The sequence below is a fragment of the Hypanus sabinus genome, chromosome 8 (genome assembly GCF_030144855.1).
Source record: "Hypanus sabinus isolate sHypSab1 chromosome 8, sHypSab1.hap1, whole genome shotgun sequence".
In the NCBI taxonomy this organism is placed as follows: Eukaryota; Metazoa; Chordata; class Chondrichthyes; order Myliobatiformes; family Dasyatidae; genus Hypanus; species Hypanus sabinus.
The window spans coordinates 128,156,998-128,173,547 of NC_082713.1; the positions used below are offsets into that span (position 1 = coordinate 128,156,998).

General features: G+C 43.2%; 1 protein-coding gene across 1 annotated transcript in view; it reads left to right on the forward strand.

Moving 5' to 3' along the window:
* Positions 1 to 16,550, forward strand: part of LOC132397669 (uncharacterized) — a 258,258-nt gene that overhangs the window by 145,431 nt on the left and 96,277 nt on the right. The window contains exons 49-60 of the mRNA XM_059976438.1: positions 178 to 303; positions 4,528 to 4,650; positions 6,255 to 6,380; positions 6,553 to 6,675; positions 8,283 to 8,408; positions 8,581 to 8,703; positions 10,297 to 10,422; positions 10,595 to 10,717; positions 12,895 to 13,020; positions 13,616 to 13,741; positions 13,978 to 14,163; positions 15,789 to 16,007. Of these exons, the coding sequence (XP_059832421.1) occupies positions 178 to 303; positions 4,528 to 4,650; positions 6,255 to 6,380; positions 6,553 to 6,675; positions 8,283 to 8,408; positions 8,581 to 8,703; positions 10,297 to 10,422; positions 10,595 to 10,717; positions 12,895 to 13,020; positions 13,616 to 13,741; positions 13,978 to 14,163; positions 15,789 to 16,007 (1,653 nt within the window). The remainder of the gene's footprint in view (positions 1 to 177; positions 304 to 4,527; positions 4,651 to 6,254; positions 6,381 to 6,552; positions 6,676 to 8,282; positions 8,409 to 8,580; positions 8,704 to 10,296; positions 10,423 to 10,594; positions 10,718 to 12,894; positions 13,021 to 13,615; positions 13,742 to 13,977; positions 14,164 to 15,788; positions 16,008 to 16,550) is intronic.

Below are 16,550 nucleotides of genomic sequence, written 5' to 3' on the forward strand. Positions count from 1 at the left end.
ACCAGACAGTGAATTGAAGCTGATTGTGATTTTGATTTGATCTTACCAATTTCCTTCCAGAGTTAAATAAGTTGAACAAACGGAGTGTTAAAAACAAGAGGTTTGAAAGAGGTGGCATGGTTTTAGTGGAATATTAATGAAAATAGAACTTGACCCCAACGTGTCTCTTCTTTTCAGATGTGGATGAATGTCTGCGGGACAATGGCGGCTGCTCCCAGCTCTGTGTGAACACGGTGGGCAGTTACCGCTGTGACTGTCACCCAGGGTACACACTGAGACCCGGAAACAGATCAATGTGCACAGGTTTGACCTTTTACATTTCATCCTTGAGGAACCCAAACCAAATATTTTCCTTTTTCTCTCTCCCCACTCCCCATATCCTCCTCTCCCCTTTCCCCTTCGACCCCTTTCTCCCTCTCTCTCACTCTTTCTCATGCTCACACACACACACACACACACACACACACACACACACTTACTCTCACTCTCTCACACAGACACATAATCTCAAGCATGTTCTCTCTACCTCACTATCTGTCATTATGTCACTCTCTTCACTTCCTTCATAAAGCATGCCTCTTCAGATGTGGATGAATGCCTGCAGGACAATGGCGGCTGCTCCCAGCTCTGTGTGAACACTGTGGGCAGTTACCACTGTGACTGTCACCCAGGGTACACCCTGAGACCCGGAAACAGAACAACGTGCACAGGTTTGACCTTTTACATTTCATCCTTGAAGAACACAAACTGAATATTACCATTCTTATAAGCAAGACTTGAGATTGTGCAGTGTCCATATAACCATATAACAATTACAGCACGGAAACAGGCCATCTCGGCCCTTCTAGTCCATGCCGAATGCTTACTCTCACCTAATCCCATTGACCTGCACTCAGTCCATAACCCTCCATTCCTTTCCTGTCCATATACCTATCCAATTTTACTTTAAATGACAAAATCGAACCTGCCTCTACCACTTCTACTGGAAGCTCATTCCACACAGCCACCACTCTCCGAGTAAAGAAGTTCCTCCTCATGTTACCCTTAAACTTTTGCCCCCTAAGTCTCAACTCATGTCCCCTTGTTTGAATCTCCCCTACTCTCAATGGAAAAAACCTGTCCATGTCAACCCTATCTATCCCCCTCATAATTTTAAATACCTCTATCAAGTCCCCCCTCAACCTTCTACGCTCCAAAGAATAAAGACCTAACTTGTTAAATCTTTCCCTGTAACTTAGGTGCTGAAACCCAGGTAACTTCCTAGTAAATCTTCTCTGTACTCTCTCTATTTTGTTGACATCTTTCCTATAATTCAGTGACCAGAACTGTGCACAATACTCCAAATTCGGCCTTACCAATGCCTTGTACAATTTTAACATTACATCCCAACTCCTATACTCAATGCTCTGATTTATAAAGGCCAGCATACCAAAAGCTTTCTTCACCACCCTATCCACATGAGATTCCACCTTCAGGGAACTATGCACCATTATTCCTAGGTCACTCTGTTCTACTGCATTCTTCAATGCCCTACCATTTAACATTTATGTCCTATTTGGATTATTCCGACCAAAATGTAGCACCTCACACTTATCAGCATTAAACTCCATCTACCATCGCTCAGCCCACTCTTCTAACTGGCCTACATCTCTCTGCAAACTTTGAAAACCTACTTCATTATTCACAACGCCACCTACCTTAGTATCATCTGCATACTTACTAATCCAATTTACCACCCCATCATCCAGATCATTAATGTATATGACAAACAACATTGGACCCAGTACAGATCCCTGAGGCACACCACTAGTCACTGGCCTCCAACCTGACAAACAGTTAATCCACCAGTACTCTTTGGCATCTCCCATCCAATCACTGTTGAATCCATTTTACTACTTCAATATTAATACCTAATGATTGAACCTTCCTAACTAACCTTCCATGCGGATCCTTGTCAAAAGCCTTACTGAAGTCCATATAGACAACATCCACATCCTCGTCAACTTTCCTCATAACCTCTTCAAAAAATCTAATAATATTTGTCAAACATGACCTTCCATGCACAAATCCATGTTGACTGTTCCTAATCAGACCCTGTCTATTCAGATAATTACATATACCATTTTTAAGAATACTTTCCATTAATTTTCCCCACTACTTACGTCAACCTGACAGGCCTGTAATTTCTAGGTTTACTCTTAGAACCCTTTTTAAGCAATAGAACCACATGAGTAATACGCCAATCTTCCGGCACTATCCCCATTTCTAATGACATTTGAAATATTTCTGTCAGAGCCCCTGTTATTTCTACACTAATCTCCCTCAAGATCATAGGGAATATCCTGTCAGGACGCAGAGATTTATCCACTTTGATATTCCTTAAAAGCGCCAGTACTTCCTCCTCTTTAATCGTCATAGTTTCCATAACTTCCCTACTTGTTTCCCTTACCTTACATAATTCTCCTTAGTGAAGAAAAGAAATTGTTCAAAATCTCCCCTGTCTCTTTCAGCTCCACACATAGCTGTCCACTCTGATTCTCTAAGGGACCAATTTTATCCCTCACTATCCTTTTGCTAGTAGTATAACTGTAGAAACCCTTTGGATTTATTTTCACCTTACTTGCAAAAACAACCTCATATCTTCTTTTAGCTTTTCTAAATTCTTTCTTAAGATTCTTTGTACATTCTTTATATTCCTCAAGCACCTCATTTACTCCATGCTGCCTATATTTATTGTAGATCTCTCTCTTTTTCCTAACCAAGTTTCCAATATCCCTTGAAAACCATGGCTCTCTCAAACTTTTAACTTTTCCTTTCATCCTAACAGGAACATAAAGATTCTGTACACTCAAAATTTTACCTTTAAATGATCACCATTTCTCTATTATCTCCTTCCCATAAAACAAATTGTCCCAATCCACTCCTTCTAAATCCTTTCGCATCTCCTCAAAGTTAGCCTTTCTCCAATCAAAAATCTCAACCCTGGGTCCAGTCCTATCCTTCTCCATAATTATATTGAAACTAATGGCATTGTGATCATTGGACCGGAAGTGCTCCACAACACGTACCTCCATCACCTGACCTATTTCATCCCCTAACAGAAGATCCAACACTGCCCCTTCTCTAGTTGGTACCTCTATGTATTGTTGTAAAAAACTATCCTGCACACATTTTACAAACTCCAAACCATCCATCCCTTTTACAGAATGGGCTTCCCAGTCTAAGTATGGAAAATTAAAATCTCCCACAATCACAACCTTGTGCTTACTACAAATATCCGCTATCTCCTTGCAAGTTTGCTCCTCCAATTCTCGCTCCCTATTAAGTGGTCTATAATACACCCCTATAAGTGTTACTACACCTTTCCCATTCCTCAATTCCACCCAGATATCCTCCTCTAATCTATTCTGCCAGAGCTCTGCTGTAATATTTTCTCTGACAAGCAACGCAACACCTCCCCCTCTTGTCCCTCCGATTCTATCACACCTGAAGCAACGGCATCCAGGAATATTGCCAGTCACACCCCTCCTGCAACCATGTTTCACTAATAGCTACAACATCATATTTTTTTAGTATCAATCTATGCCCTAAGCTCATCCACCTTTCTTACAATGCTCCTAGCATTAAAATAAATGCATTTAAGAAATTCTCCACCTCTTCCTCTCTGTTTATCTCTAACAGTACATATAATTTTACTGTCTTCTTTTTCTTCCTTCTCCCATACGTCTGTTCCTACACTCTGGTTCTGTGGTGAACTATGTGCCTGTCTGGACACGCCCCCTGCTGACTGCTCCTGTGGCTCCTCCCACAGGCCCCTGTATAAAGGAGATCTGAGGCCTGACGCTCGGCCTCAGTCTCCAGGACATTGTATGATAGACACTCACTCCTGGTTCCTTCTTCCAGTCAATAAAAGCCGATATCTCGCCTTACGTCTCAGTGTGAGTTATTGATAGTGCATCAGGTTCGCCTCCCCCCTCATATCTAGTTTAAATCCACTGGAGCCTCTCTAGTAAACCTACCTGCAAGAATATTTGTCCCCCTCCAGTTCAGATGTAAACCGTCCTGCTGGAACAGGTCCCACCTTCCCTGGGAAACTGCCCAATTATCTATAAATCTGAAGCCCTCCCTCCTGCACCATGTCTTCAGCCACGTGTTGATCTGCACCATCTTACTATTTCTAAACCCACCTGCACGGGGCACTGGTAGCAATCCTGAGATTGCTATCCTGGAGGTCCCGACCTTTAACTTGGCACCTAGCTCCCTAAGCTCACCTTTCAGGACCTCCTCACTCTTCCTGCGCATATCATTGGTCCCTACATGGACCACAATATCCGGCTGCTCACCCTCCCTCTTGAGAATACTGAGAATTCGATCCGAGATATTGCAACAGACCATCTGGGATTCTCGATCTCTTCCACAGAACCTCCTATCTGTCGTGACCCCATGATAGAATTTGTTGTGTAGGAATCATTCTCACAGCTATGGAGCCTCCAGTGAATTCTTTCTTTCTTTCCTTCCAAACTCCAGATGTGGATGAGTGTCAGAGTGGGAGCCACGACTGTCACAGCTCAGCCTCCTGTTCCAATAGTCCCGGCTCCTTCCAGTGTGTCTGTGGGGCTGGCTACACTGGGGACGGAAGGACTTGTACAGGTAAGTGACACATTGGGTGAATCTCAACAATTCCATGCCTGTCATAGGTTTCTATATGGGCAGCATTCTTTGACCCAAGTGTAAAAAGTAGCATCTAATGTTACATCATTACGTGTGGCAGGTAAGAGAATGTCCAATTACTGTCGTGGTGAAACTGAACTTTTGAACGTATGTCCACACATCTCTGAAGCTAGCAGAACAGGTTAAAAAGATGGTTAACCAGTCAGACAGGATGCTTACCTTTGTTATCTGAGGCATAGTGTATAAAACTGTGTGAGTAATGTTCAAACTATGGTAAATACAACTCTTGTTAGACCATAGCTTGTTTACGTTAGAGAGTTCTGGTCAGCGCACTCCATGGAAGGTGTGATTATGCTGAAGAGAGGACAGGAGCTTTCCCAGGATGTTGCCAGGGCTAGAAAATTGCAGCTATGGGGAAAGATTGGGTTGTTTACTTTTGAACAGAGGAAGCTAAGGACAAACAGTTGAGATGTATAAAATTATGAAAGGCCTGGATAGAGTAAATAGAAAAGCCCTATTTCCCTTAGTAGAGGATGTAAAATAATGTGTTAATTAGTCAAATTAATTGGTAGTATTAAAAGGGAGCTGGAAAATTGTTTATACATCCAGAGGCTGGTGGTAGTCTGGAACTCTGCAACTAAAATGGGGGTAAAGGCAGAATCCCGTGCTACATTTAAGAAGAATCATGTATATTTAGAGCTATGCCCTGAAGATCTGTGGACCTAGTGCTGCCAGGTGGTTTAGGCTGGGGAGCTCTCTCTCTTTCCTATCTCTCTCCCTCCCTCTCCTTCTCCCTCCTCTCTCCCGCTCCCACCACTCTCCCGCTCCCACCTCTCTCCTCCAACCTTTCCTTCTGACACATTTGTCAATTGACCTCTCTCTCCCTCTCTGTCTCTGTCTGTCTGTCTCTCTCTGTGTGGTGAACTACATATACCTGTCTGGACTCGCCCCCTGCTGACTGCTCCTGTGGCCCCTCCCACAGACCCCGGTATAAAGGCGATTGAGGTCTGAGCCCGGCCTCTCAGTCGCCAGGATGTAGTATGGTGGTCAACCACTGCTTGTTCTTTCTTCCAGTCAATAAAAGCCGATATCTCGCCTTTACGTCTCAGAGAGAGTTATTGATGGTGCATCACTCTGTCTCTCTCTCTCTTTCTGGTTTCTATTTCCGTCTTTCTCTCTGTTGCTCTGCCGCTCTTTCAGTCTATCTCTATCTCTCACTCTGCCCTCTCCCTTTGGACTGGAACTGGATGTATAAAAGCAGGTGGAAGGTTAAAAAGTTGGAAAAAGAATCCAGATGAAGAAATCAGATGTGGCATTTGAGACCAGCGAGGAATGTAAGGGGTATCTCTTCACCTACAGTGCAGCAGAGAATGGACTTGCTGTTGAATTGAAATGGCTTTTGATTTGATCTCACCAACATCCTTCCAAAGTTACAATAAGTTCAATGTGTAAAATTTTAAAAACACAAAGACTGAGCCGACAAGCTTTGCTCTTGAGGTTTGAAAGATGCGGCAATATTTTAGGGGTATATACCTGGACTTTTCTGAAAGTAAATTTGAACATAACACACCCTTGTTTTTCAGATGTGGATGAATGTCTGTGGGACAATGGCAGCTGCTCCCAGCTCTGTGTGAACATGGTGGGCAGTTACCACTGTGACTGTCACCCAGGGTACACCCTGAGACCCGGAAGCAGAATGACATGCACAGGTTTGACCTTTTACATAATATCCTTGAAGAACCCAAACCGAACATTAACATTCTTATAACCAGGTCTTGAGATTGTGCAATGTCGTGCCTGCATGATAGAATTTGTTGTGTAGAAATCATTGTCACAGCTGTGGAGCCTCCAGTCAATTCTTTCCTTCCTTCCAAACTCCAGATGTGGATGAGTGTCAGACTGGGAGCCACAACTGTCACAGCTCAGCCTCCTGTTCCAATAGTCCCGGCTCCTTCCAGTGTGTGTGTGGGGCTGGCTACACTGGGGATGGAAGGACTTGTACAGGTAAGTGACTCATTGGGTGAATCTCAACAATTCCATGCCTGTCATAGGAGATTTCTAAATGGGCAGCCATCTTTGACCCAAGTGTAAAAAGTAAAATCTAATGTTACATCATTACGTGTGGCAGGTAAGAAAACGTCCAATTACTGTCGTGGTGAAACTGAACTTTTGAACGTATGTCCACACATCTCTGAAGCTAGCAGAACAGGTTAAAAAGATGGTTAACCAGTCAGACAGGATGCTTACCTTTGTTATCTGAGGCATAGTGTATAAAACTGTGTGAGTAATGTTCAAACTATGGTAAATACAACTCTTGTTAGACCATAGCTTGTTTACGTTAGAGAGTTCTGGTCAGCGCACTCCATGGAAGGTGTGATTATGCTGAAGAGAGGACAGGAGCTTTCCCAGGATGTTGCCAGGGCTAGAAAATTGCAGCTATGGGGAAAGATTGGGTTGTTTACTTTTGAACAGAGGAAGCTAAGGACAAACAGTTGAGATGTATAAAATTATGAAAGGCCTGGATAGAGTAAATAGAAAAGCCCTATTTCCCTTAGTAGAGGATGTAAAATAATGTGTTAATTAGTCAAATTAATTGGTAGTATTAAAAGGGAGCTGGAAAATTGTTTATACATCCAGAGGCTGGTGGTAGTCTGGAACTCTGCAACTAAAATGGGGGTAAAGGCAGAATCCCGTGCTACATTTAAGAAGAATCATGTATATTTAGAGCTATGCCCTGAAGATCTGTGGACCTAGTGCTGCCAGGTGGTTTAGGCTGGGGAGCTCTCTCTCTTTCCTATCTCTCTCCCTCCCTCTCCTTCTCCCTCCTCTCTCCCGCTCCCACCACTCTCCCGCTCCCACCTCTCTCCTCCAACCTTTCCTTCTGACACATTTGTCAATTGACCTCTCTCTCCCTCTCTGTCTCTGTCTGTCTGTCTCTCTCTGTGTGGTGAACTACATATACCTGTCTGGACTCGCCCCCTGCTGACTGCTCCTGTGGCCCCTCCCACAGACCCCGGTATAAAGGCGATTGAGGTCTGAGCCCGGCCTCTCAGTCGCCAGGATGTAGTATGGTGGTCAACCACTGCTTGTTCTTTCTTCCAGTCAATAAAAGCCGATATCTCGCCTTTACGTCTCAGAGAGAGTTATTGATGGTGCATCACTCTGTCTCTCTCTCTCTTTCTGGTTTCTATTTCCGTCTTTCTCTCTGTTGCTCTGCCGCTCTTTCAGTCTATCTCTATCTCTCACTCTGCCCTCTCCCTTTGGACTGGAACTGGATGTATAAAAGCAGGTGGAAGGTTAAAAAGTTGGAAAAAGAATCCAGATGAAGAAATCAGATGTGGCATTTGAGACCAGCGAGGAATGTAAGGGGTATCTCTTCACCTACAGTGCAGCAGAGAATGGACTTGCTGTTGAATTGAAATGGCTTTTGATTTGATCTCACCAACATCCTTCCAAAGTTACAATAAGTTCAATGTGTAAAATTTTAAAAACACAAAGACTGAGCCGACAAGCTTTGCTCTTGAGGTTTGAAAGATGCGGCAATATTTTAGGGGTATATACCTGGACTTTTCTGAAAGTAAATTTGAACATAACACACCCTTGTTTTTCAGATGTGGATGAATGTCTGTGGGACAATGGCAGCTGCTCCCAGCTCTGTGTGAACATGGTGGGCAGTTACCACTGTGACTGTCACCCAGGGTACACCCTGAGACCCGGAAGCAGAATGACATGCACAGGTTTGACCTTTTACATAATATCCTTGAAGAACCCAAACCGAACATTAACATTCTTATAACCAGGTCTTGAGATTGTGCAATGTCGTGCCTGCATGATAGAATTTGTTGTGTAGAAATCATTGTCACAGCTGTGGAGCCTCCAGTCAATTCTTTCCTTCCTTCCAAACTCCAGATGTGGATGAGTGTCAGACTGGGAGCCACAACTGTCACAGCTCAGCCTCCTGTTCCAATAGTCCCGGCTCCTTCCAGTGTGTGTGTGGGGCTGGCTACACTGGGGATGGAAGGACTTGTACAGGTAAGTGACTCATTGGGTGAATCTCAACAATTCCATGCCTGTCATAGGAGATTTCTAAATGGGCAGCCATCTTTGACCCAAGTGTAAAAAGTAAAATCTAATGTTACATCATTACGTGTGGCAGGTAAGAAAACGTCCAATTACTGTCGTGGTGAAACTGAACTTTTGAACGTATGTCCACACATCTCTGAAGCTAGCAGAACAGGTTAAAAAGATGGTTAACCAGTCAGACAGGATGCTTACCTTTGTTATCTGAGGCATAGTGTATAAAACTGTGTGAGTAATGTTCAAACTATGGTAAATACAACTCTTGTTAGACCATAGCTTGTTTACGTTAGAGAGTTCTGGTCAGCGCACTCCATGGAAGGTGTGATTATGCTGAAGAGAGGACAGGAGCTTTCCCAGGATGTTGCCAGGGCTAGAAAATTGCAGCTATGGGGAAAGATTGGGTTGTTTACTTTTGAACAGAGGAAGCTAAGGACAAACAGTTGAGATGTATAAAATTATGAAAGGCCTGGATAGAGTAAATAGAAAAGCCCTATTTCCCATAGTAGAGGATGCAAAATAATGTGTTAATTAGTCAAATTAATTGGTAGAAGTATTAAAAGGGAGCTGGAAAATTGTTTATACATCCAGAGGCTGGTGGTAGTCTGGAACTCTGCAACTAAAATGGGGGTAAAGGCAGAATCCCGTGCTACATTTAAGAAGAATCATGTATATTTAGAGCTATGCCCTGAAGATCTGTGGACCTAGTGCTGCCAGGTGGTTTAGGCTGGGGAGCTCTCTCTCTTTCCTATCTCTCTCCCTCCCTCTCCTTCTCCCTCCTCTCTCCCGCTCCCACCTCTCTCCTCCAACCTTTCCTTCTGACACATTTGTCAATTGACCTCTCTCTCCCTCTCTGTCTCTGTCTGTCTGTCTCTCTCTGTGTGGTGAACTACATATACCTGTCTGGACTCGCCCCCTGCTGACTGCTCCTGTGGCCCCTCCCACAGACCCCGGTATAAAGGCGATTGAGGTCTGAGCCCGGCCTCTCAGTCGCCAGGATGTAGTATGGTGGTCAACCACTGCTTGTTCTTTCTTCCAGTCAATAAAAGCCGATATCTCGCCTTTACATCTCAGAGAGAGTTATTGATGGTGCATCACTCTGTCTCTCTCTCTCTTTCTGGTTTCTATTTCCGTCTTTCTCTCTGTTGCTCTGCCGCTCTTTCAGTCTATCTCTATCTCTCACTCTGCCCTCTCCCTTTGGACTGGAACTGGATGTATAAAAGCAGGTGGAAGGTTAAAAAGTTGGAAAAAGAATCCAGATGAAGAAATCAGATGTGGCATTTGAGACCAGCGAGGAATGTAAGGGGTATCTCTTCACCTACAGTGCAGCAGAGAATGGACTTGCTGTTGAATTGAAATGGCTTTTGATTTGATCTCACCAACATCCTTCCAAAGTTACAATAAGTTCAATGTGTAAAATTTTAAAAACACAAAGACTGAGCCGACAAGCTTTGCTCTTGAGGTTTGAAAGATGCGGCAATATTTTAGGGGTATATACCTGGACTTTTCTGAAAGTAAATTTGAACATAACACACCCTTGTTTTTCAGATGTGGATGAATGTCTGTGGGACAATGGCAGCTGCTCCCAGCTCTGTGTGAACATGGTGGGCAGTTACCACTGTGACTGTCACCCAGGGTACACCCTGAGACCCGGAAGCAGAATGACATGCACAGGTTTGACCTTTTACATAATATCCTTGAAGAACCCAAACCGAACATTAACATTCTTATAACCAGGTCTTGAGATTGTGCAATGTCGTGCCTGCATGATAGAATTTGTTGTGTAGAAATCATTGTCACAGCTGTGGAGCCTCCAGTCAATTCTTTCCTTCCTTCCAAACTCCAGATGTGGATGAGTGTCAGACTGGGAGCCACAACTGTCACAGCTCAGCCTCCTGTTCCAATAGTCCCGGCTCCTTCCAGTGTGTGTGTGGGGCTGGCTACACTGGGGATGGAAGGACTTGTACAGGTAAGTGACTCATTGAGTGAATCTCAACAATTCCATGCCTGTCATAGGAGATTTCTAAATGGGCAGCCATCTTTGACCCAAGTGTAAAAAGTAAAATCTAATGTTACATCATTACGTGTGGCAGGTAAGAAAACGTCCAATTACTGTCGTGGTGAAACTGAACTTTTGAACGTATGTCCACACATCTCTGAAGCTAGCAGAACAGGTTAAAAAGATGGTTAACCAGTCAGACAGGATGCTTACCTTTGTTATCTGAGGCATAGTGTATAAAACTGTGTGAGTAATGTTCAAACTATGGTAAATACAACTCTTGTTAGACCATAGCTTGTTTACGTTAGAGAGTTCTGGTCAGCGCACTCCATGGAAGGTGTGATTATGCTGAAGAGAGGACAGGAGCTTTCCCAGGATGTTGCCAGGGCTAGAAAATTGCAGCTATGGGGAAAGATTGGGTTGTTTACTTTTGAACAGAGGAAGCTAAGGACAAACAGTTGAGATGTATAAAATTATGAAAGGCCTGGATAGAGTAAATAGAAAAGCCCTATTTCCCATAGTAGAGGATGTAAAATAATGTGTTAATTAGTCAAATTAATTGGTAGAAGTATTAAAAGGGAGCTGGAAAATTGTTTATATATCCAGAGGCTGGTGATAGTCTGGAACTCTGCAACTAAAATGGGGGTAAAGGCAGAATCCCATGCTACATAAGCTTGGGTTGTTTACTTTTGAATAGAGGAAGCTAAGGACAGACATTTGAGATGTACAAAGTTATGAAAGGCCTGGATAGAGTAAACCCCTGTTTCCGTTACAGAAGGATTCAAAACAATGTGTTAATTATTGATCATCATCATCATCATCCGGTGCCATGCCCAGTTTGAGCTTTGACTGCCATGGCCCACACTCTCCTGTTTCAGGTCAAGTGGATCAATTCATTGGTATTCATTTCCAGTTCTCTGGCTGCTGTCTCCATCATCATTTGTCTTTGCCTTCCTTGTACTTTCTTCCCTTCAATCTTTCCCATAATTACTGTACATTCTAACTCCTCTTTCCTAATCACGTCCAATGAAATTACATTGCCTTTTCATGATCTCATACATTATCTCTCTTTTTGTGCTTGCTCTGTTCACGACAGCTTCATTAGATATTCGTTTCGTCCATGATATTCTTTGCATTCTTCTCAAAAACCACATCTCTGCTGCTTCAATTCGTTTCCTCATGTTACTACATATTGTCCAGCATTCTGATCCATATAACATAACTGGTTGAACGTAGCATTTCAGTACTCTGAGGCGGGCTGTCACGCTTATTTCAGTGCTGGTCCGTATACTCTTTATTCTCATAGAAGTGTCTTTTGCCATCCCTATTGGTAAGAGTATTAAAAGGAAGGTGAAGAATTGTTTTTACATTCAGAAGCTGGTGAGAGTCTGAAACTCTCCACCTAAGATGGTAGTAAAGGCAGATCTCCATGCTACATTTAAGCAGTATTATGTTGTATGTATAGAGCTATGCCCTGAAGAGCTGTGGACCTTGTGGTTTAGGCTGGGAAGCTCTCTTTCACCCACTCTCTTTCTCTCCCTCTTCCTCTTTTAATTTCTCTTTCTCTCCCACTCCACTCTCTTGTCCTTGCTCTCCATCACCCACCTCCTTCTCATTCCCTCTCCCACCTCTCTCCCTCACCCTCTCCTTCTCACTCATCTTTATCACTTGATCTCTTTCCCTGTCTCTCTCTTTTGCTCTCTCTTTTCCTCTGCCACTTTCTGGTTTCTATTTCCCTCTTTCTCTCTGTTGCTCTGCCGCTCTTTCAGTCTATCTCTATCTCTCACTCTGCCCTCTCCCTTTAGACTGGAACTCGATGTGTCAAAGCAGGTGGAAGGTTAAAAATTCGGAATAACAATCCAGATGAAGAAATCAGATGTGGCATTTGAGACCAGCGAGGAATGTAAGGGGTATCTGTTCACCTACAGTGCAACAGAGAATGAACTTGCTGTTGAATTGAAATGGCTTTTGATTTGATCTCACCAACATCCTTCCAAAGTTAAAAGAAGTTCAATGTGTAAAATTTTAAAAACACAGTAACTGAGCCTATAATATTTGTTCTTGAGGTATGAAAGTCATGGCAATGTTTTAGGGGTATTTGACTGGCCTTTTCTGAAAGTAAAATTGAACATAACATGTCTTTCCAGATGTGGATGAATGTCTGCAGGACAATGGCGGCTGCTCCCAGCGATGTGCAAACTCAGTGGGCAGTTACCTCTGTGGTTGTCACCCAGGGTACATGCCGATTCTCGGAAGCAGAACATCATGCACAGGTTTGACATATTACGTTTTATCCCAGAGAAACTCACACCAAATATTTTCCTTTTTAAAAAGCAAAGCTTGAGATTCTATGATGACATATTCTCATTGAGATGTAAAGAATGGGAACTAGAGAAGGTTATTCAGCCCTGTAAACCTGTTCCAATAGTCAGTGCAATCCTCTAGCTCTCTGCTATAAATCAACTGTCACCCCCATACCCCATGATGACTTTTGTGTCTCAAAATCTTTCCACTTCTTTCTTAAATATATCCCCATCATCTGACAGAAAATTCCACCCTCTGATTGAAGATATTTCACTTCGTCTCACTCATGAATATTTTGCCCATATTCTGATACTGTGACCCCTGGTTCTGGGCATGCCTACTTCAGTATACGTTTTCTCTTTTGTAGTCTGACAGAAGTGTGTTGACTTTGATGAAATTGTGACGTTTGTCGATTTCTACACTTTGACCTTGTTACTTTTCCAAGCTGTTGGAATAACTCTACAGGCCATGCTGAGCACTAGTCAGTCAGTAATCATAACCAGGTCCACACTCCTCTTCCACCTTCCCTCCACCTCTGATTGTTTATTTGTCTTCTCTTTTCAGATGTCAACGAGTGTGCGGATCCGGTGCTGAATCAGTGTGACAGCAACGCTCAGTGTCTGAACTCGATGGGTTCCTACCACTGTGAGTGCAAATCCTATTACAGAGGGAATGGGACGCACTGTGAAGGTGAGTAACAAAATAGGAACCTCAGCCTCCTTGCCCATGATATATCAGATATCATTCATGACGATTGATTAGGGCAGCATTTCTCCCTGATGCTAAACAGAAAGGCTGGTCTATTTAAATGTTTATGATCATCGTGTGAATGAAGTGTAAAGCGACAGGATATAGGAAAGGACAAAAAGAACCCTGAAAAAGTTCATGCTTATTCAGTGATTCATGTTGTCTTTCTTTGGTTTCAGGTTGCTTTTGCCCACCAGAAATTATCCCAGGAACTGTGGATCTGCAGACTCTTTCAAGGAATCCCTGTCCCTGTGTGTCTGGTTTCATCGTGTCCAATAATTTCCAAAGCTACTACCAGCATAGTGCAGACATGTACTGGTTCTTCAACCTGGTCCAGGTGTCTAACTCCACTCACCTGTACACAGGTAACACTCTGTTTCCAAAGATAAAGCAACAGTCATGACAGGCGCACCATCCCTTGGCCGGAAAGCAGATGTCGGATAGGAAAGAGAGAGCTAGCTCTCAAATCCAGATGTGGATTGACCGTTTTCTGAGTTGTAATCACTTGTGCTCCAACCTTATCCACCTATTACAGGACCTTGGCTTTAGTCACTGGATGCCAGTCAGTCATCAAATGGTTGCTGCAGTTCGCACAATCTTTAGGGTTCCAGGAAACTTTGTTCCATTGCCTAGTTTTCACCTATTTGAGTGGGCAAACATAAGAGTCACTGGGAGAAACTCTGATTATTCTTCCAGAAATACTCTCAAGAATGCCTGTTAGATTCATCTTTAAATCGTGAATCATTTAAAGAAGCCTATCCAAAATTTACATCATGGTGGCATTCCGTAGACGACAGGTCCATCAGGCTTGCACTGTGACTTCTTGGAGGTATATCAAATTGTCCAGGAAATGGTGCAGCTCCTCTCAGAGTTCTCAACAGTGAGAATATGAAATTATGCATATCTCTGTGACTGACAACAGCATATCCTCTTTCCCCTTTGATTGCATCCCTAAATGGAAAAAAAAGATTCTAGCAAGAAGTTGCAGGATTGTTTGCTAAAAGACAAGCTGCCAGAGGAATTCAGAGCTCCAGCAGCATCTGTGGAGGGAATTGAAATTTGACATATCAGGTCAAGATCCTTCACCTCAGTAGAAATAGTAGAGGGGGAGATGGCCAGTATATCAAGGTGGGGGGACAGGAGGGCAAGGCCTGTCAAGTGATAGATGGATCCAGGTGTAGAGGCATCAATTGGCAGATGGAGACCAATGATGGAGGCAAAGTGGAAATAGTGACAGTGGCTGGGATGTGATCGGTGGTGTCTCCATTGTAACAGTTCTTTGTTGCTCCGCAATGACATAAGGATTCTTTCATTACCATGCAAACAATGCAATACATTTTGGGGTGCTGCTTTATTTGTTATATAGGAAATAAACACTCCAATTGCACAAAGGCAGTGTGTAGGCCTCCATTAGTCTCGTGAGACCATGGATTTGCACCTTGGAAAGTTTCCAGGGCGCAAGCCTGGGCAAGGTTGTATGGAAGATCAGCAGTTGCCTATGCTGCAAGTCTCCCCTCTCCACAGCACTGATGTTGTCCAAGGGAAGGGTATTAGACCCATACAGCTTGGCACTGGTGTCATCACAGAGCAATGTGTGGTTAAGTGCTTTGCTCAAGGACACACACGCAGCCTCAGCCAAGGCTCAAACTAGCGACCTTCAGATCACTAGACGAATGCCTTAACTACTTGGCCACGTGTCAACAGTATCGTGATAGTGTCCAGGTAATCTGATTGCTGGGAGATTATTATTGCTGAGGTTTAATATCTGTCATGGAACAGAACCTGTCATCATTCCGTTCTCCACCAATTTATTGACAGTACAATATCCTGTCGGTACTGCATGAAATTCCAAGCCTGGAACTGTCCTAGAGTCTCTGAAGGTGCACCCTTACAGAGTAAAGAGATATGTTAGCACTGAGTATGTCTGAAGCTGTTTGCGAAATGTTGAGAATAGTATTACAAATAACCAGGCCACATGTTTTACCTTCAGGAATCCGATTCAGGGTGGATTTGTTGACTGTGACATCCCAGGAAGATCACATCTCCTTTGGCTGTGGAATGAATCCTGATCAAGACATGCGAATCACTTTCACTGAGAAACACTTGGACATCAGAACATTTAGTGTCTCCAATTGCACGAGCATGTGGGTCCATTTCCATTCTGGTCCACACACACCAAGCACAAAGTTCAACATTTATTATGAAATGGGTGAGTACTGCCTGCTTTCAATACTTCCTATCTATATCATCATCATAAGTCCTCACAGTTATGGATCATGCCTTCTCTAGTTAAAACAAAATGCTTCACTCCCAGTGTTTTTCCAATAAATCTCTTCTACAGTGTTTCAGAAGTCAGGAATTTTAAATGCAGATGCAGACTCTGGGATGTCTGTTCCTAGGTTCTCTTTTAGATGTTGCTTTCTTCCAGTTCATTCTTCTCTTCACACATATTTGTCCCTTTGTTTAAACATTTCAGCATAAATTCCCATCTCTGTGCTCATCAGTATTCAGTTTTATGCTCCCTTCACACCTAAATTGGTGTACTTTTCATCTGTGTCATTAATTGGTATCTAAAATATTGTCTCAACCACGGAAATCCCAATTCTCAACCATCCCCTAAGGAGTCAAACATTCATTGTTGCTTTCTGTAGCTTATGCATGTCCTTTAATTTCTGGATCTGAGAACAGTCCATCATGTCACATTTCATCTAATATCTTTGAAACCTTGCATCTCACGAGGATTAAACATTTT